The following is a 22,481-nucleotide window of genomic DNA, read 5'->3' as shown; positions in this document are numbered from 1 at the left end:
TCAGATGTAGTACCCTCTCATCCTCAATGACCCAAGCCGAATGACTCTGGGAATGCTCGATCATCGTGAACTCTGGTACGGGCTGCATATAAAACGAGAATCAGTTATAAGTATATTCATAAAAAAATTTCATTAATCGAAGATCAATGCTATCTAATTTATTCGTATTACCTCTCCCGAACCAATATGGTCTGAACAATGACTCGCCTGAAGGTACAAAACGTCGGGATTTTCCGGTCTCAGATCCATAATGAATAGACCTGTGATTAAAATATGAGCATATATACAAAGTGCAATGAACACAGTATCATACATAGCATATTACAAATTGGTTCGGACATAGTGCAAAACGCTACATAATACAAATGCATGGGTGAAATGAACGGAGTTGCATACAGAACATATTACAAATAACGAGTATCATACGCTTCAAAGATAACAACTACGAATGACATAGTGCAAAACGATACATAATACAAATCAACGCCTAATACTAACTGTCCCGTGAATTTGCAGCCCAAAATTCCCAGAGATCGACTCTCTGGGAATTTTTGACTGTAACTCCACGGGAGTTCAACTCCCGTGGAGTTTTAAGTGGAAACTAAACTTCACGGGAGTTCAACTCCCGTGAAGTTTAATTTCTCAATAAACTTCAAGGGAGTTGAACTCCCGTGATGTTTCGGAAACTTTTTTACAAAAACCGACCTGTTTTTAGCGCTGGGCTGAAAACAGGTCGGTTTTTATAATTATTTTCAAAATGGGTCGTTTTTTGCAAATAAAATCCTAAAAGGGGTGGTTTTGAAAATTTGTCCTTTATTTGCGCAAATAATCCCCTGGTAGTACAGGCAGCTGTGAATACACCTCCTTAGTAAAATGCTTCGACTCCTTCAAATAAAAAAAAATTAACAATTGAGCATCTATCCTCATCAAGTGAACTATAAGGAATCTTTCCGCCTTTTCAAAATCTTTTAATGATTTTTTGAGTCAAAAAAATTTCAGTCAGCAGGGGGTCTATTCCCACAACTACATAATGTGACCTTATTCGCAATTACCCCTGAAATCAATTATCAAATCTCCTGGTGGAATCTATTTGTTGGACCATGGCGTTTGTTTGAAATGACTTTCTCCAAGTTGATAGCAATTTTTTTTATTCAGAAGCATCAAATATGACAAGTTGCCCCCTCGTATTTAAAGCGCGCAAAAAAGTTAGTAAAGCTTGCATCCATGATCCACCTGCCATATTAATAACTGGCCTGCAGCTATCTACATCCTTTTATAGAATTAATCGCAAACTTTTATGGACTTCATCCACAAGAGAAAACAGCCGTCTACAGCTCTCTTGTTTCTCTTTGGAATCATCTAAAATCTTTTTCATTGTCTACGATGGATTGATTTATTCAGGCTTTTGCGCAGATACATAGATATCAATGTGGAAAGTGAGACACGATAAAATTCATAGGGTTAATTGCTAGGGCTGTCCATACGGGCCGGTCCAGTCTACCAGGCTCAGGAATCCGGATCCAAGCCAGACAAAAGGGAGACACGGACACCCGGACTAGGCATCGGGCCGGGACGGTTATTTTTCTTTTTTTCCTTAAAAATTAGGTTTTTCTAAAAAAAATAAAATTTCAAGAGTAATCATATCATATCATACTCCATTTAAAAACACGAGTTCAGGGAAATCTTTCACCGGTCAATATCACCATTCATTATTTTGAATATTTTATTTATATCTTAATCTATCTTAATCATAATTACGTCCTATCCTAATCCTACTGAACTATCTATAGGTTAACAATTTAAAAAATAATATTAATAAAATATACAAAACATCTTTATGGTATCAGTTTGTTAAGATAAAGAAATTGTATGTAGCTAAAACTATAATACATGAAGTATTGCAAAAAAATCCTAAAAAGTTTTAAATTAAATTGCACAAAATACCCTGAAAAGTTTTAAATTATAAAAATCATCGTGATGTCTCAAAACTTAAAATAACAAACATAAAATCAAGAAATTAACAACAGTTCGTGAAGAATTTAAAATTTACAGTTAGCACCTTAATGTCTCAAAAATTATAAAAACGCCCTCAAAAGTTCACAAACAAGCACCCTGAAATTCAAAAATTTCAAAACTTATAAACAACATAGATGAATTCTAGGGATTACCATGATGCACCCAAAAATTTCTGACATTTTAAAACTTAAAACAACAAACATGAAATTAAGAAATTAACAGTAGCCTCTGAAGAATTTAAAATTTTTAAATAACACATCAATATCTCAAAAATTATAGAAATACTCTCAAAAGTTTAAATTATTAAAAATCGTCCTAAAATTCTAAAATTTTAAAATTTGCAGACAATAAAATATGAATTCAAGATATTACCCTCAGGCACCTAAAAATTTAAAATTTACCGAAATTAACCTTAAAGTTACAAAAATTATAAAAAACTCCTTCAAAATTTAAAATTGTAAAAAAAACTCTAAATTTTTAAAATTTATAACAAATACACATCAAATCTGGAAACTATTGGTAGAATACTAAAATTTAAATTTTTCTAAAATTAATTTATAGTTTTAATAATTGTAAAAAGCACCCTCAAAATTTCAAAGTTGTATGAAATATCCAGACATTTAAAAAAATTACCACCAATACATGAAACATAGAAGTTATAACTACCAAACTTAAAAGAAATTTTTTTGTAAAAACTCTCCCAAAGTTTGAAAAACTACAAATCACACCCTCAAAGTTCAAAACTATAAAAAAAGGCAGAAATTATAAAACTTGGCAAAGAAAAGAGTAATTGTTTGGTATTTTTTTCATTAAGATGTGTGTGTGTGTGTGTGTGTGTGTGTGTGTGTGTGTGTGTGTGTGTAATTTCTAATTTAGGGTTTACTATCCCTTTTCAGCATCTAAAAATAGTATAAGTTGATATTAATAAATAAAAATAATAAGAAATGATTAAAAACATCCGGCTAAGGAATATTTTTTTTAAAAATATTATAGCTTAAAATTATCGCTACTATATAAATTAAAGTAACTACATATAATTTTACTAGCTAATAGGTTGGAGCAGCAAAAATACATTAGTAACATTAATTGATAAATGTTTAAATCCATAAAAATGATAAAATACTATAATATAATAGCCTAGCATTAATTAATTATAATTTAGAAATATTAATTTTTTATTTTAAAAATATTTATAGGGTAAAAGAATACAAGAAATTACATATAGAGAAAATATCAGAATGTTCAGTGATACACTTCAAAAGAATTAAGCTATTTTCATTGGAAATGAGAAAATAGCGAAAATAAATTTAAAATTCAGAAAATATCCATAAATCACTTGAATTAGTATTAACATAAAGCATATCTATTAAAGAAACACCGACTGAGTTGCGTTAAAAAATTATTTAACAACTTTATCTCAATCAAAGAAGAATTCTCCATGGAAGATATAAAAAAATTAGTAAGTATTCATAAATTTTATACTTTGTTCTTCAAATACTAAAGAAATTAAATATTAATATTACAGTTTAAGGGAAATTAGTAATGAAAAATATAAGTATTTAGTTTAGATCTTTATGAAAAATAAGAGGGATAGAGCAAATGTAATATCATTGACATAATAGAAACTCTTATTGGATGCATATCAGAAGAATTCATTATAGAAAAAAACAGGTAGCTTCTAATCTTATTTAAGTAATAAACTAGGAACACAAAGAATTTCATATATATATATATATATATTTGTAAAGTTAAACAAGAAGATAAAAGATTAATGAGCTTAGGAAAGATAACAACATAAAAAATATAATTCCAACTTTATATCACAATCGATGTAGATGATAAAGACAAGAGAATTGCCCATGAAAAAAAAAGATGAAGAAGGATTGATCTTAGCTTAATAAAAAATAAAATAGAATGAATAAAAGACAATATTTTTTAAAATATATTATAGAATAGTTTAATTATTTTTAGTGAAATTAGGAATCTTTAGAATGGAGTTTCATGAACTTTTTCAATAGTTTCATATGCTTATGTAGATACTTTTATCATATAAAAGTATAATAGAGTTAGTATTAATCTTTAATTTATAATTTTTTATGAAGTCTATCAATGATTAGGAACAAACTTCATATTTTCTTTTATATTGTTGTAGCATACTTTTAATCAATCATTTTGCCTTATTAGTTTTAAATATTCACCTAACACTATTTTAATATTTTAACTTTTGCAACATTGTATTTTCTCAAATAAAGCTTGATTTCATATAGGTCAAAATAATATAAAAATTCAAATTAGCTTCAAATTATATTTATTTTTTTTCAATTCAAAGATCAACATAAAAATTTAAATTGAGTGTAGCCATGTAAACAAACATAAAAAAAATCACGATATAAAAATTTAGAGACAAAAATGAGCACAAACTATTAAAGTGGAATCGATGAACAAATTTTACTTTGAAAATAAGCCAAAAATATTTAACCATGGTATTTAACCACGTACATTGCACGTGTATAAAATCTAGTTAAAAATAAACATGTGAAATTAAAAAAAATCAATCATATTATTAATCACTTGTAATTATACAATTTACAAATACAGATATCATAGAAATTAAAATGATAAAAAATAAATTCTTTAGTATTAATCACTAACAATTATAAATTATTTTTTGAAATTTATCGCATCACAATAGATGAATACATCTCAACTAGGTTGGCACCTACTCATTTATATCACTATCATTTCTAATTCTTTCGAAAATAATTTATCACAAAGTTACGGCTAAAAAATAAAAATTACAAACCAATGGGTAATTTCTATTCTTTATCTTTATCTCTTATTATCAACTCATCAAGTCTATCTTCAATACTACTCATTCGATCGATACCTTGAGTTCTTTTCTCTGACCTCCACTAATCTTGTAGGCGCATTACCGCCTACAAGGTAGACGGATCTAGCGATGTTTTGTGGTCGTCAATCAAACGTCCTGATGTGCTGAAGACAGATTCCGAAGCTATCGTAGAAACTTGCACTGTAAGTAAATCATGAGTCATGATGGAAAGTATAGGATATGAAACTATTCCATATACTCTCCACCGTTGCAAAAATATCAAAATCATTATTTCGAGCATTAACTAAAGGTGCGGATAAATATTGTTCAATTTTAGAAACTTCCCTTGATAATGATCCAGATCCAAATCCACGGCTACCAGTTAGCCTCACTATCATTAATTACCTATCAAAAACTCTTACTTTTGCCCCGACTTGAACTCGTAGAAGCAAAAGATAGGTTGATGTGAAATTATACTATATGTACCTACACACTCCTCATATAATTTTTTAAAATAATATTTAATAGTGTTATGATGAGTAAGAGCAGTAACGGTCTGTCCATCATCAATATCTATTATCATGTTCTCATATAAATAATTTAATAAATTTCGAAGGCCAACATCCTTCAAACATAGATCAATAAGAATCTTAAACCAAAAATAATAGGAATAACTAGGTCTAAAACACTTATTAAATTTACTTTTCATTTGACAATCATATTTCCAAAATAATTATCCATACATTAATTAGTAAAAAAAAAGTTTGAATACTTAAAACTTGTAAAGCAGCTTGAGTAATAGTTGGATAATAACAACTAGATAATAACATAATAGCTTCATAAAAAAAACTTTTAGCATCTCTTTTACACTACATAAAACTGTCTATTCTTCATCAAGTATTTCATATATATACTACTAGAGGTAGAACTAGAAGCATAGAAAGTAATAAAATTATTTATATTTTTGTATAATATATTGCTCATTTAACATTGCATAGGTGGAATTTTACCTATGATCTACATCTTTTAGAATTAACATGAGTTTAAAATTTATCTTTTACACAAAACTTTCCATCTTTTAAGTCTTTGTTCAGAAGTATTATGAGCATAAGCTATAACCCTAACTTTTTCTATCATAGAATTAATTTCATTAAATGCACACTGAACAATTAATTTTAAATTTTAACACATGTATCTAATATGAAATTTTTCACAATGACATGGTAATAGCAAAGATGATTTGATATGATCTACAGCTATATTATTATTATTTGCATTACCTAGTGAAAGAGAAAATATTTATTTGTAAACATCTAATTTAGAAAGTTCTTTCATTATTAAATTTCCAATATTAATACTAATGTGTGAATCTTCAAATGCAATAAAAGAAACAACTCTTTGAAATATTTATCAAGTATCATCAATCCAATGTACTGGATACATAAATAGTGTTGATATTACTTATCAAACAGATGGTCTTGTTAGGTATCATGTTTATGAGCCTATTATCTAATCTAGTTTTGATGATTAACAAACAATTCCTAACATCATTTGTCGAGTATTTGTTTTTGCTTGTTAGGTATTCTACACAAAGATCCTCATGTCGGAGGTTGGTTGGATTGCGCCTTCATGATGATATCAAATGGAGGTTGGCGGCATTTGGATTGAAGCCCTTTACGCATTCAAGTCAAAGATCCAATATCGCGCTTCATCCCTCTACCAAGAACAAGCTTAACGAAGATTTTTTAGCTTGGGTATATAGTTTCTAGTTTAGTTGTTATACTTGTGTGTTTATACTTAAAAGCTCATATATTACACACATACACGTTTTCGTTTTATAGCTTTCAAATTCAATCATATAATATGAAACAAATAGTTATATTTATAGACATACATACTTGTTTCTAACATATTTCATATTTATCATCTTTATTTAGAAAATAATGTGTTTATGGATTAAAGACTTGTTTACACTATTTTATATCTTTCCTAAAATCTATTAATCTATTGAAAAGTGTTTCAAAACTTATTTGAAAAGATTTCATCAAAATCAAGTTTTGACGATTTCGTATTCTTGAACAGTTTGTAAAATACATGAGTTTTTACAAAATGGGAAATACAATTTAAAAAAAATCTTTTTCTTGTTCAAATTCATGCATACAATCATTTTCCAAGTTTCATAATTTTTAAAATTTATTTGCTACTTTAAACACACTTTGAAAATCAGATTTACTGTTCAAAACTGGGTTGTGCATGTTTTTCGGTCGATCGACACTATTCATTAGTCGACCGATGAACTGCTCTGTAATTGCTGAAAAGTTTATGCTCAATCGATCGATCTCTATCAGTCGATTGAACAGCGTTTTTAGTCGACTAATGGCTTGCATCAGTCGACCGATAAATTGTTCTGCATTTACAGCTTTAGTTTTTGCTTAGTCGACCGATATCAATCAGTTGACCGATCTGTATTCATTAGTCGACTGATTGTTACTATCAGTTGACCGATCGCAGCTATTTTGTTACCGTTGTTGTAACAGCTAGCTCATCAGTTGTCCGACATCGTCATCAGTCGACCGATTGGAGATTTTCTACAGTAACGACTAGTTTTGGCTGCTTGGTTTTTGAGGGTATAAATATCAATTTTTAAATATAATATTTTAAAATATAATGTTAACAATATTGACAAGAATTTTTTTAAATGCAGGATAAAAACCATCTCTAATCATATCTTCAAATTTATCATATCCTGCTAATTTAAAAGAAAGGTTTTTAAAAACAAGAAACCTGATGACACATTTCCTAGCTTGAATTACGTCATAGTTCCAGGAATCGAGGCTACCGGAAGTGGATGATTGAGAGAGTAGAGATTGACGGGTGTATCCTATAAACGTTGCTGCTTGAGCTCTGTTGTGTTTTTCCAAATGGTGTTTGAAGTGGTTGGTGCTGCTCTTATGATGAGCTTAGAAAATATGGCGCACAACGCACATTTAGCCTTCTAAGTGAGACGTGTATCGTGTTGATTCTTGGTAATTTCTATCTTCTCGAAAAAATTCCACACTTCGGATCTCGGACTTTTAGGAGCTCTAGGTACGGTATCATCGTCACCGGATTCAGGATCAACATCGGTAGGAATAGCTCCTGTATGTGTAGTAGGAGTATGACTCATTTCAATATCGGGAGTTAGAACTTGCCTTTCATAATCGGAGGAGGAAGTCAATTGATTGAAGAATTAGAAAGTATAACTTTATAAGAGAGAATAAGAGAGTATTAGAGAGTATAAGAGAGTATTAGAGAGAAGTAGATGAGTTTTGGATGAAAAAAATAAATAAAACCCCCAGCATCCCCCTAGCCAATCACCAAAATACCATCAAATTTTGGTCGTTTTTTACCGTTTTTGTGGTATTTTGGTCAATTAACCAAAAATAGCCGTTATAGGCTATTTTTGGCAGACCGGACCGAGCACAGACCCGGCTCAGTACAACGGTCAAAAATATGACCGTTGTACCGGGTTAGGCCCAGGCCGTCCTGTCCAATGGTCTTATTTTTTACCATTTGGACAGGACCGGGCCGACCCGGTTCGATTGGTCTTCTTAATTGCTTGGTCGAGCTTGGTCCTAGCTGGGTCCGGGCCACCCAGTCCAACGTGGGCCGGGCCGGGCCCGATGCGGGTTTCGCGGAGGTAACCCGAGCCCAGACCGGGAGCCTAGTTTAGCCCGGAAAACCAGGCTTTGCTCGGGTACGGTTCGGGCTCCGGCCTGGCCGGGTCCGAGCATTGGGCCCATTTGGACAACCCTATAAGAGACCATATCTAGTATCACCCAATTGTGAAGAGACCCTCTGTAGTATCACCTAGCTGGGAATAGACCCTGTAGCTCTATTTGTGGCAAACAAACCCCTTGTTGTATTGGCTTAGTGTGAACAAACTCCCATAGAGAACTTTTTGAACTCTTTTAAAAGCAAAAAAAAAAAAGTAATTGGTGGTCTATCATCACGAATGGAACTATAGGCGATCTATTCGCCTCCTTAATATTTTTAACAAGTTTAAGAATTAAAAATATCACTCGGGGGTTTATTCGTGTGAATAGAATTATAAGAGGTCTTTTTTCCAATTGGGTGATACTACAAGAGGTCTATTTACAATTAACCCTATAACGGATAATATACACATATGTATATACGGAGATTTTAATACCTTCAGAGTATCTTAGCTAATTTGCTACGAATGCACTCAAATATAGAATAAGAAATTAATGCATTCGTAGTAACTAGAAGTTGCTCCCATCGAGGATTACATGTGAGAAAATTGACTAATGTAGTTTAGACACATCTAACGAAGACCTCTTAGCGCACCGATTAGAAAAAATGATAATATTATAGGTTAACGGGAGAAAAGATTTAAGAGCACTTGATTGGAAACAATTCAGAATGATATGATAATAATCATCTACCCTTTAAAAGAGGGAGTTCTAGAAAAACTTTTCCTTACCTAAAATACCCTTTAACTATTGTAAATATAACAACTTTATCCCTTTTCATGGTTAAACAGAGTTCAGAAATTGGGAGCCCTAATCCTTCGTTCCTTTCATCCTCCTCTTCGTCGGTTACGACTTCGCTCTAGCAGCCATCATAGGTTACGTTTTAGCTTCGGCGACACCCTCCCACTTTCTTAAATCATTAATTGCTAACGATGAGTATTATTGCCCTCATCATCACCGCACCTCCTCTGTCATCATCTCTGTTGTGCGCAGCGGAAATTTCGGCAGAGTTTCTGGTGCACAATAAGAGAGAAAGATCGATAAGAATTCTTGTTTCTCAAAGGGAACAAGAATCTGAAAGCCTAATATCCCATCAAAGTAGGATATTTGCTCTTCCTCTCGTCAGCTCAAGGATTGCGCGTCGAGGGATCCTAAAACTATTACAATGGCCACAAACTCAAACAAACTAATTTTACGTGGTTCGGCAAACTGCCTACGTCCACGGGGCAAGGAGGGGGAGATCTACTATTAGAGAGGAGAGAATACAACTAGGGTTTACAATCACTCAATCTAAACCCTCATACAATCTCTCAAACCTCTCACACAATTATCTCTCAAGACGATGCACAAGACCCTCAAAAAGAGATTGATCAAAATCAGTCGGTCTGCCTTCAACTTCCCTGTCGAATAAACTCTGCCGAAAACACTTGTAGCCGCCGCTAATTATTTTCTTGTACGTACCCTGCCTCTGCTCGACGAAAAAACCTAGGAGCATTAACTTATTTATAGGAGAAAGAACCAGGCCAAAACCGAAACTGGGCCTGGGCCTGCCGCTTCCGCACTCTCCCCCACGTACTGCTTTGCTCACACCGCTAAACTAGTGGCCTTACAAACACGTGGGTGTGGCCCACCACCACACGCATTCACAATTCTCCACCTCGGTGAAGTTTTTCCAAAACTGAGCCGATACCAACCTAACTAAATGCCTCACTTGTTGTGTCCAGGACGAAGTGAAACAATTCACGATAACGAACTCAATCCACAACAAGTCGAGAACCCAAATGAGAATGTGAATACTCTCCAAACGTCGGTATCTACTCACCAAATCAATCTCACCCCCATCAAAATCCAACCTGGCTGCATCATAAAGACTGCCTACGTATCCTCTTGCCCAAGGAATCAAGCCGAACGTAGTTCACCCAAATGGCCTCTAAAGGCCTCAATCCACTAGAAGAGTTCGCAACCCTTCTCCAACATCACGATCAAGTCTGCGACTGATAGCACCTCCAATGGCCTCAAACACCTTCACCTGAGGTGAACCACTTGCCATATCCAAACTATGTCTATCAGCTACACTCGAATCAAAACCCAACTTATCATCCGCATCCGAATTCAAATGACTCCCACGCTGTGTCACCTCAGCTAGAATCCCAACCAATGCAGAATGATCTGGAGTAATCTTCACCCAATGTGGAGTAGCATCCATCTCCACCCGCTGCGATACCTCTAAGGTCTGTCCAAACCTCTCCACCTGCTGAGAGTCAATTGGCTTCCTCATCGAAGCCTCAACCAAAGTGACACTACCAGACCTATCTTCCAATGGAATTTTACCTCCAATCGCAACAGTTGACAACTCTTTAATAGGATGACCCAAATATGTCGAAGCCTCTGTCCAGAAACTCTTCTGCAAACCATTGCTCGACCACAAACACCGATCCTCCTCTAGCAAGGCACGGTTCTCCAAATTTGTCACCCTATCTAGTTGCCTCAAGATTTCCTTTCCAATGAAGTGTCTCGCAATGCCGTGAGCTCGGCTCCAATACAGAAATAGGTCCATCTTGTACCTCCCACCAGAATGGAGTACCTTCACCTTTCTGTCTCTTACACACTTCTTCACTCTGTTGGATACCACTAGGACTTTCTCCAAAGGGGATTTGGTTGCAACCCAAACACTCCTAGAACATCACCAACAAAGGAAACCAAACTTCTATTACCTCCCAATGATGCTCCCTTAGAAGGCCCCCAAACATCCACGTGAACTCCTCTAGAACGACCCTTAGCACGGTGAATAGATGTGCCACACTTCACCTCGGTCTTCTTGCTCACATCAACATGTTCACTGGACTTCAAACTGCAGGTCTTTGCACCCTCTTTCAATCTATGCGAGGAATCAATACTGGAATGGCCAAGCCCCAAATATCGCAGTCTAGTCGAATCAACAGAAGTCGTCTGCTCTCCACCTGCCACTATACCTCCAGTCAAGTAATACAGGTTATTTCTCCTGACGCCCTTCATCAAAATACAAGAGTCTCTCGCAATCTCGAGAACCATGTCCTCAACACGAACCTTCAGACCCTCTCCAACCAAAGCTCTAATCGAGATCAAGTTCTTCCTCAAAGAAGGAACATATCTCACATTGTTTAACTCTCTAACAGTCCCGTCAAACATCTTTATGCGAATTCTTCCTATCCCAAGGATCTGGCATGCACGGTTATCAGCCATGTACACCACACCACTATCCACCAGCTTCTCAAAACTGGAGAACCATTCCCTTCTAGGGTACACAGGATAGGTCGCACCACTATCCAACATCCATTCAGATTCCTCCGAATAGCTATCTGTAGGACTGATAGAAAGCGAATAAATAGAAGAGTCAGAATTATTACCATCTGATACGATATTTGCTTCTGATGATGGCTGCTTCCCTTTTCCCTTCTGCTTATTCTTCATCCATTCGTCGAGCTTTGGGCAGTCTTTCTTCCAATGACCAGTCTCCTTGCACTAAGCACACTGATCTTTTCCTAATCTAGACTGTGACTTCCAATTCTTTCGGTTTGGATTCTTCCCTCTTGCGACCAACGCCTCTGCTACCGGCTCAACTGAAGCCTCCTTATCCTTCTTTCGAAGCTGATAATTCACAAGTGCAGCAGTGACATCACTATACGAAAGTGATGCCTTCCCATTAATCAGAGTAAGGACGAATGTCTCATATTCCTCGTCGGGCAAGGAACTCAACAACAGCAACGACTTGTCCTCATCTTCAATCTTGACACCACATTCGCCAAATCCGCAAGAAGCTTTGTGTAGTGGTTCATGTGATCTCTAATGGAGGTTCCCTTCTTCAACTGGAAACGATAAAGTCTCCTCTTCAAATGCAAGCGATTTTCCACACTCTTGGTCAAATACTTGCTTTCGAGAATCTCCCAAATCTTCTTCGCAGAAGTCTCATTCATCACATCATATTTTAGATCTTGAGTCAAACAAGACCTAATCACACCACACGCCGTTCGATTCATCTTTTTCCAAACCTTCTCTTCAATCTCATCTGGCTTGCCATCTAACTCCAAGGTATCCTCCAAATTCTGCGCGTTCAGCGCATCCAAAACCTCGCATCTCCATAATCCAAAGTTGTTTGTGCCATTAAATTTCTCCACATCTATCTTCATAGAGTGGATATTCAAACTCTGAATGGTCTTCACGCCAGAAGCACCACCCTCGACACCCGAAGCACCTTCTTTCCCCGACATCTTACGCACCAACGAACAAAGAATAGATCCAAAACTGAAAGATAGAGTCTTTACCAAAAGATCCCACCTTTATCACCAACGAAGTCCTAAACGGGCCTCCAAATTGATCTACTCCTCCAACCAAACCCTAGATCTGGAATCTGGGCTCTGATACCACTTGTTGTGCGCAGCGGAAATTTCGGCAGAGTTTCTGGTGCACAATAAGAGAGAAAGATCGATAAGAATTCTTGTTTCTCAAAGGGAACAAGAATCTGAAAGCCTAATATCCCATCAAAGTGGGATATTTGCTCTTCCTCTCGTCAGCTCTAGGACTGCGCGTCGAGGGATCCTAAAAACTATTACAATGGCCACAAACTCAAACAACCAATTTTACGTGGTTCGGCAAACTGCCTACGTCCACGGGGCAAGGAGGAGGATCTACTATTAGAGAGAAAATACAATAGGTTTACAATCTCACAAAATAAACCCTCAAACTAACTCTCTAATCTCTCACAAAAGAAAACACAAGAGACTGCACAAAACTCTCTTCACAAATCCCTAAGATTTGCTTTGCTCACACCGCTAAACTAGTGGCCTTACAAACACGTGGGTGTGGCCCACCACCACACGCATTCACAATCTCCTCAGTTCTCAGATTTTGGGCATTTGATCGGATCAAGAAGGAAAACCATCGAAGAATGTAACATTTCATCCTTTTCTAAATTTGATTTTGATTTTGAAATTTATATCATTGTTATCTTATCATTTCATCCTTTCGAACTAGAAAATCCTCTTTCTTTCCCCTATAACCCCCTTCCACTTAAACAATGAAGTTCCAAGAACAACCTCCTTAAGAGTCATCTTAGCTTGATGTGCCGGATGTTCCCTTACTTAGTAGGATGGGTCGGCCTACCTTCCAACAATGTTTAGGACCGACCAAAGCAATGGATATGTTTGGAATAATTAGGAACTGAACCAGCAGAGATTAGAGTAGAATGCCTGAGCTTATGTCTTTCGTGATTTTATGAATCAAATAAAATATTCAGGTATGAGTTGCGTAGTTTCTATACTTTGATTTTTATTTTGAAATTTATTTGTATATGTGCTCTCTTCCTTGGATTTCCTATGAAAGTTGTTTTCTACTCTCCAAAACCAAAAATTGTAAAACCTGTAAACGTGTGTGTGGTTTAGATGTACTGAGCCTTATGTAAATTGCTAATGCAATCAATGGGGATGCGCCCATGTGTATACGACTTAATCAGAAATTAAAAATAAAGTTGCATGATTGTTTTTAGTTAGAGACATTATGAGAAAAAACATTAATTAATCAACTTATCTTCTTTTGTTTTCAAATTTAATCATGAATATTGTTTATAATTTCTGAAGCACATTTCAAATTTTAAGGCTAATGAATGGGCCATCTAAGCTTTGTACAGGTTGTTGTGTTCTAACTTCTAATCAAGTTAACAGCTTGTTAAACAGAATAAATGGGTGATTACAAGAGAGTATATGGAGTAAATGCCTCCTGGCTTCAGAAATTTTAAAGCATCCTACACTGGCAGGGAGCTGTTAAAATAATGGTCATCTACAGGAATTTTTTAACATTAAGCAGTGTTTGATTGGTTTTTTAAAGCAAACTAAATGTTGTCCATTCAGAAGTCAGTCTGCACTGGGTCCTGATGCTTCATGTGTTTCAAGAAGAATTCCAACTTTCACCAAAAGGTATTAAAAAAATGCTGAACGACAGAAATTTATGAATAATGTGATGTCCACCTCCTTCAAGTATCTGATATTCCCATATTTTAGTCCTTCTATTTTTTTCCAAACCGTAAACTAGAAGTTGAACATCTTATGAATAAGAGTTTATTATCTTTTTCTTATTAAGGTCTTTCCTCAATCATGACCTCACATCTTATGAATAAAGGGATGATTCCTGAACTTATTATTATTCTTAATAGGAAGTTACTGTAGCTGGATTTTGGAATCTCGGCTAAATTCCTTTCCAGCAACAAGGTTGAGAATAAATGTGTGCTCCCTGACCATTGCTAAATTCTATTTAGCTTGTAATTTAGTAGCTTTGTTATGCATGGCATAATCCTTGTCACTATCACTGTCTGAAGTGAAGGCTTTGTGCATTCTGCCATGCTTCTTGTGTTCAATCACCTTTTCTTTTTTGTTTATTTTCTGATAATTACCATCAGATTCAGAATCATCACAATCAGATTTTTGAGTATTAGTCTCGTTTCCTGTCCAAGTCTGAATCTGAATCTGTGTCACATCTACTATGTTTCTTAATTAAAGTTTGAGCATTTTTTCTAATACCTGGTTTTCTAGAATAACTATCAGAATCCAAACTCTCGGTTCCCTAGCACATATGGCCTCTCAACTACTTGTTTGAAGTTTTCCTCATGATTTTTCTGCTGTTGGTATCAAAATCATCCTCGAAATCATGTAGAGTAGGAACACCCCCATGATAATTTCCCCTCCCTTCATGCCTTACACTATTAGCACTATCATAGCTAACAGAACCATAGATGTGCTTCCCCTTTCTATCATCAATAGTTTTAATTCCTCTGCCATCATCTTTCTTTCCATCCCATTCTTTCATCTCCTTTTTAGAATTCTTCCCAGCTTTGAGATCTTCCCCTATATGATTTCCCTTCTTCAAGCTCTCTTCATCTTCATCATTCATGGTACCATGATATTTTGAATCCTTTTTCTGATGTTGATCCTTCTGTCTATCAATTTCTTCAATGTGAAAGCTAGATGCTTATAATATGGTACCATAATATCTCTTATGCATTTTTTCAAGGTATGCAAGAAAGTTCATTATGACAAAATATGTAAAATAAACCACTCTTACTAAATGGAGGGGAAAAAAATTATAAATGGACATTGTGTAAGCTTTGTAGGAAACAACAACATTTACTTGGGACTATACAAGTATAACTATAGCTTACACCAACCTCACGTTTACCCCATTATATGATTCATACGGCATTTCAACTGTAGAGAATTCAAATGGATAGGTCTTCCTTTCATATAATTCAACGGGAACATCTAGCTCGCGCATTGGGATAGGAAAATGATAGTATAATATAACAAAGTCCTTGATCCTTTTAGTTGAATCAAAACATAAAAGCCAAGACAACATTGATATAGTTTAATTTGCATTTTAGAATAGGTAGAACATCTCTAAAGATAATTAAATAGAAACAAAGAGAACAACTTCTCACTACTTCAACACAAAAGATGAGATATGGCATCAAAAGAACCAGTAACGGCTAAAAATAATAATAATTAAATAATATGTGTAATGTATCAAAGGAGAGCATGTGTATTTGTTGCAGTAGAACAACTTTTGTAATTATCCAAAGGGCTTTAGCCAAGGAAATTTAGGAGAATAAAAATCATGCATTTAACACGAGGACATTTTTAGAGAATTTGTTAAGGCAAGTTCTGATGGGTGCTACATTTGAATTATGAATAAGAATTGAGAACACACGAACTTATCAAATCAACATAAATATAAATGTGATGATAATTTAGGTTTATTTACGGTATACGCTCCAAAAAGCCAATTCCAACATTTTTTTCATAACTCTAGATATTTATTTTAACATACATGCACAATGACTTCGTGGGGTTGATGCTGATATCAACTTCAATATTAGTGATTATGAGGATGATCTTAAACATGTCTGGATGATTGGATACTTTATTATCTACCGATCTATTTGTAAATGAATGATTTAGTTTTAATTTGGTTTTTTTCCTGGTTTTTCTTTCTTTCAGATGAAGAACCTGACAAAGGAAGAGTTTGTGCATATATTTTGTCGCCAAATCAATGGATTTGCTTGTGGGAGCTCCAGGTATAGAGGGGTGACACTTCACAAATGTGGCCGGTGGGAAGCTCGCATGGGACAATTCCTTAGATATCTGTCCTAAGACGTAAAACCTTCTAACTTGTATGGAAAGTGTTCACTGGATGTTTTCTTGATGGCTAAATATCCACAAATCATAATAAAAATGCTAATCACATTAACAAATTTTGAATAACAATTGATGAAATGTACAATACTTTTTCGAAGCTATGTGGAGAAACCAATCTTCTAAGCAAGGGCCATTTATCTACATGCTTTATTTAATTTTTGCTAGGAAATTATCTTGATTCTATCTTGCTAATATTCTTCTGAAGTGTGGGTGTTTATTTAATCGCATCTTTATTTTACTTACAATTCGGTGAGTCGGAGATGAATCAGGTCATCATCTACCCTACCATCAGTTGGTTCCAAAGTGACATTTCACAGGCAAGGGAAAACTATTTTCCTCAACATGGGAGTTATAAACTTAAAATTCCAAAAAGTGATAAATTAAACTTTAGAGGAGGAACTTTAGTTGCATCTTTCATTGCATGGGTGCCTATGGTTTTCCTCCACCTCTTTCTTGAGCAATATTAGCAATGTGCATCCTCTCATACGACTCCTTTTTTTCACCTTGCTTTTGTTCTTGTTTGTGATTGTTAAATTTTAGTCGATAAGAATCTATATTCAGCGCACAAGTCAATTTCCCTTCTTTTTGGGTCCTCATCTCAAACAGTGACATCATTTTTAAAAGCTCTTGTAGGTGTAATTGTTTTCTAAATGCTCATTACTTCATGTTTATTCTTGATTATTCATTCTCTTGTTGCAGGTATATATATCTTGGGTTATTTGATAGCGAAATTAAAGCTGCAAGGTCCTACCGAACACTAATTTTCTACATGTTAGCAATAAGTTCCTTAGTATGAATAACAAGTTTAACGTGGTTGCTAACTACCACAGTTCTTCTGTTGGTGGTCAGGGCTTATGACAGGGCAACAATAAAAAATAACGGAAGTGAAGCTGTTACCAATTTGGACACAACTACTTATGATGGTGAAATACTTCCTCAAACCAATAATAGTGGTATTACCGGTTCATATATCTTACTCCTATCATAAATAGGAATATTACTCCTATCATCGTTATTTTGAGCAGAAATATATATTGGCTATATTGTGACTGCTCATGCTTTAGGTGGCTAAGTTTTAGCCTTATAAATTATCCAGGCACAAATAGCACTGAATAATGTGGATGTTGCGGTAGAAAATTTCAAAAAAGCACTAGAATTGGAGCCAAATGATGGTGAGATCTCTTCATAAATTTTACTTTTTTTATTTCTTGAGCATGTTTCTACCATACTGATGTGCTGCGATCTGTCTTAAAAATATATGTTTGTTTGAAGGAAAAATAAAGGAGGAACTTGCTGCTGCGAACAAGAAGGTAAGTAGAATTATGAGGTCATTTGACCGCATCTTCAATTACTTGAGGATTTTTTTTATAATATTTGTGTGAGTGGCATACATTTTGTTTACTCTTGCTTGCATAATTTTTTTCTTCAGCTTAATTAGCACTCGTTCATCTTGTTAAACATTAATTTCAGACATCAGAAAAAGTATACAGAGATATTTATTAGCTATCTAAAATTGGTAGTGGTAATAGGATAGCAGGGAAAGATGCAAGTGAAGGATTTTCAAACATCTATATTCATATTATTAATAAAAAATTATCCAATAAAATTTACGCACGTGCAACAAGTTCTCTATGGCTAAATCTTAGCATATACAAAACACACACAAAAGATTTACAAATAAGATATTGCTTGATTTTAATAAGAAATTTAATAGATCAACGCACATTTAGAAATTATTTGCAAAATATTAGTTTTCAGATGATACTGAATGTAGAGTAGTTATTCAAAGCATACATTAAAGATGACACATAAACTAAAACCTAAAACATTAAACATCAAACATGTTATTTTTAAACCCAAAATCAAGCTTTCTTCTCTCTATGCATTGTAATAATAATATAACATTCAGACTTATGCTACTTTTTGCTTATAATTGCTTGATTTCTTGAGCCTTACCCTGTTTATTTTACTATACATTGTAGGAGCGGTTGAAGAAGCTAAAATCAGAACATAGAAAAGTTCAACTTGGCAACATCACTGTGGATATGGGGCTCATCTCAACAAATTACAGATATGTCAATTTTATGTTTCTCATGTGGTTATGTGGGCAACACACCTATTACTGGCACATAGCCGATAGTGTGTGGATAACGTTAATTGATCTCAAGTCGTTGAATTTTGATAGGTTATAGGTGGAATGAGAGGAATGACTGGATTATTGTGAGAAACATCACTACTTGATCCTGATGACGTGAGTTTGATTGTAATATATGCTATGTATTGAAGACAAGTGTACTTTTTTTAAAAATATTGCCAAAAGAATGAAACTTTGATACAACATTAGCAGACTTTTGGTGTGCTTCCTTCTAGAATGTCTGAGCCTGGCCAAAATATTTAAATAGATGACGCAACGTTTATATTTTCAGGGGGCTTTCTATCCCAGAATGCCAGAAAGTATTACCTGCTGCAAGCGGTGGGAAGGAACCATTGCCCGAGTGTCTTGTGTGACTTCTTTTGACCGGAAAGGTGATTATTGACTTGCTTCTATTGTAATCACGATGAAATTTTTCATGTATTTTCCCTAATTATTGCCAGTGTTTGTTTGCCATTTTTGGTGATGTTTTACATGATATCATATTGTGTTCGGAGAAAGATACAATAGTAGAATGCACCTTAAGCAATGTAATTTCTCGAATAACTTATATTCATTTACTTATTTATTGTTAACGCTAACTTTCGTAATTACCCCTACCAAGTGTAATTTGCGTAAATAAAACACATATTAGAAGCTTACGTGTCAAGAGAAAAAAAACTAGCGGCTGATGTGGTAAATAGAATAAAGGAGTAGGGGTAATTTAGGAAATGAGGTTTTTGTATCTGAATAATAAAGTTAATCTGTTTGAAATTGCTTTTGTAAATCTTTTGTGTGTGTATTGTGTATGCTGAGATTTAGTCAAAAATAACAGGTTGCATGTGTACTCTCAACCAATCAATCACTAAATGTAATTTTATTGTTCAAATGTTGAATTTTTAGCTTATGTCTATATGTTTCATCCATCACTTACATTCAATACCTAAATAAAATTATAAATTTAAAATAAATAATAAAAATTACCACATGCATTGCACGTGCAATCTAACTAGTTAACTTAAAAGAGGATATGACCCATAATAAAACTAAATGAAAGAATATAATTCATGTAGCCAATTCTAAACATTTTGAATAAAAGCTTAGTAATTATTGTTGTAGAATATCTAAGCTAATTATGTGTACGTGAAACTGGAATTTGATTATCGGTTCCATTGATATACACGTGATTGAAGTTCTACGGAATAAAAAAAATAAAAAATATTATGTAAATCCTGCATTGGTAGAAGTCCGTAGACAGAATTTGTGCAGGGTCCATGTATTGGTGAGATGCATGGTATGATCTCAGCACAGAAATCAATTTATCTTCTAACCCCCAACACCTCATATGTTCTCCGTTTGGAAAGAATTAAAGGCCCAATTCTCTTTGCAAGTCATGCATAAAGATCGGATCTTTTCCCTTATCAATAAAGTAGTTCACTAGTTAATCACAACTATTAATTATCAAGTGGGTGGTTATGATTTTTTTAATGCAAAATAGGAATGAGTACAATACACAAAATACAGTGAGTGTTAGATTTATAGGGGGTGTTCGTTTCACCAAAATTTTTGGTATTTGGTATGGATTACAAGTTTTGGGATCAAAAAGTAAGTTTGTTTATATTTTGGGAGTCCATATATGATGTTTGTTTTAAGAAAATTATTAAAATATTAAATACCAAAAGTGTAAAAAGTGCTCAATTTTTAGAATTTGCTAAATCCTCTCAATTGGAGAGGATTTTGACAAATTTCATAAATGAGTGTGCTTACCTCTTAATTAGAGAAAAATTTACAAATCCCAATTTTATCTTTTTATGGGAGGTAACCTCACCAAGATAGCATATTCATCATATTACCAAATTTTGGCATTTGGTAATGCTATAATTTTTGAGCTTGAAACAAATAAAATATTACAAATTGAAGTATTCCAAATCCCAAAATATTAATAAAAAAAACAACATTTTAGAAATCCCAACTCATAACAAAACATGGACATGATGGTAGCTGACTCTGGCTGGCGTGACATATTTCCCACTGCTGAGGTACACCACTTGGATTTCTCTGTTTCTGACCATCGTCATGTTATGTTATATTATGCTGCTTCTCGCACACTTCCAGTTAGGCATGGTCGTCCCTTCTGCTTTGAAGCCTTCTGGTTCAAAGAGGATGACTTGAGTGATGTTATTAGTAGGGTCTGGCCTGAGATCTCCACACAACAGGGTCTATGTGAATCAATTTGTCAGAACCTAGGGTGTTGTGCTCAAATCTCAGTAGTTGGAGCAAAGAGCGTTTTGGTAGATGGAGGCACAGATTAACAGTTATTCAGCGAAAACTCCAGCCTCTGTACTCTTCTCCTGATGTGGGGGATCGTATGGCTGAGACCCGAAGACTTGAGAAGGAGATGGAGGTTCTTGAGTATAGGGAAGAGAGTTTCTGGCCACAACGAGCTAGGGTTGATTGGCTCCGAGACGGGGACCGTAACACCAAGTTCTTCCATATTAGAGCTTCCACTAGGAGGAGGAAGAACTTTATTAGCCGTCTACGTCATCCTAATGGCACTTGGGTGGAGGATCAGGTGGGAATTGCAACGCTTATTGAGGAGTATTTCTCAGAACTATTTTTTCTTCCACTCCTTCAGAGGAGGTTTTGGCTGAGGTGGGTGGTATTATCTCTTCTAAGCTTTTAGTGGATGACCTCCGGATCATTTATGAGCCTTTTACAGGTGATGATGTATGGGGTGCTCTTCGATCTATGGGCCCTTCTAAGGCACCTGGCCCATATGGCTTCCATGCATCCTTTTTTTAGTCTCAGTGGTCTGTTATTAGCCCAGATATTTTAGCTGCATGTTTGAAGATTCTAAATGGGGGCTTGTCTATCAGGTCTTGGAATAAAACCAATGTGGTTCTCATTCCCAGAAAGGATTCACCTGAGACTATGGCAGATTTTAGACCCATTGGTCTATGTAATGTGTTCTACAAGATTGTCACGAAAACCATTACTAATAGGCTGAAGCGAGTTCTTGGCGGATTGATCGGATGCTTTCAGAGTGCCTTTGTCCTAGGGAGATCAATTCAGGTCAATGTCATTGTTACTTTTAAACTTCTCCACACATTACAAAAAAGGAGATGGGGTCAGTCTGGCCATATGACACTGAAATTGGATATGAGTAAGGCATTTGATAGAGTAGAGTGGGGTTTACTGACAAGGCCCTTCAGGTCATGGGACTTCCAGATCATTGGAGGCATCTCATCTTGGACTGTATCTCTACTTCCTCACTCTCTTTCTGCCTCAATGGGCAGATTGTGGGTCAGGTCACTCCTACTCGTGGTCTGCGACAAGGATGCTCACTATCTCCATATTTTTTTCTTCTTTACACGGAAGCTCTCTTCGCACTGATCATCAGACATGAGGAGAACAGGTGCATCAGAGGGTTATCTTGTTCCCAGTCGGGGCTAAGGATTTCTCACTTGTTCTTTGCAGATGACTCTTTGGTTTTTATTCAGTCTTCACAGGCCGCTGCAAAGACTGTCCAG

The 22,481-nt window shown here is 35.0% G+C and overlaps 1 protein-coding gene across 10 annotated transcripts; it reads left to right on the top strand.

The window, feature by feature from the left end:
* On the top strand, nt 13,461-19,519 carry LOC109833955. Of its 10 annotated transcripts, none has more exons than XR_002245399.1 (8): nt 13,461-13,527; nt 16,623-16,778; nt 17,520-17,564; nt 17,651-17,743; nt 17,917-17,992; nt 18,093-18,130; nt 18,803-19,071; nt 19,247-19,519. XR_002245399.1 is itself a non-coding variant. In XM_020401837.1 (7 exons), exons 4-7 carry the CDS (start codon nt 17,738-17,740, stop codon nt 19,010-19,012), a joined length of 360 nt encoding a protein of 119 aa, XP_020257426.1. In that variant the 5' UTR covers nt 13,461-13,527; nt 16,623-16,778; nt 17,520-17,564; nt 17,670-17,737; the 3' UTR covers nt 19,013-19,160. The 10 variants fall into 10 exon arrangements, 1 of the variants encoding a protein (XP_020257426.1); XR_002245398.1 differs by having other exon boundaries at nt 17,670-17,743; nt 19,247-19,518; XR_002245395.1 differs by having other exon boundaries at nt 16,623-16,795; nt 17,670-17,992.

The sequence above is a fragment of the Asparagus officinalis genome, chromosome 3 (genome assembly GCF_001876935.1).
Source record: "Asparagus officinalis chromosome 3, Aspof.V1, whole genome shotgun sequence".
NCBI classification, from domain to species: Eukaryota; Viridiplantae; Streptophyta; class Magnoliopsida; order Asparagales; family Asparagaceae; genus Asparagus; species Asparagus officinalis.
The sequence above is the reverse complement of the archived record's forward strand: the minus strand, read 5'-3'. Positions and strand labels throughout refer to the sequence as shown.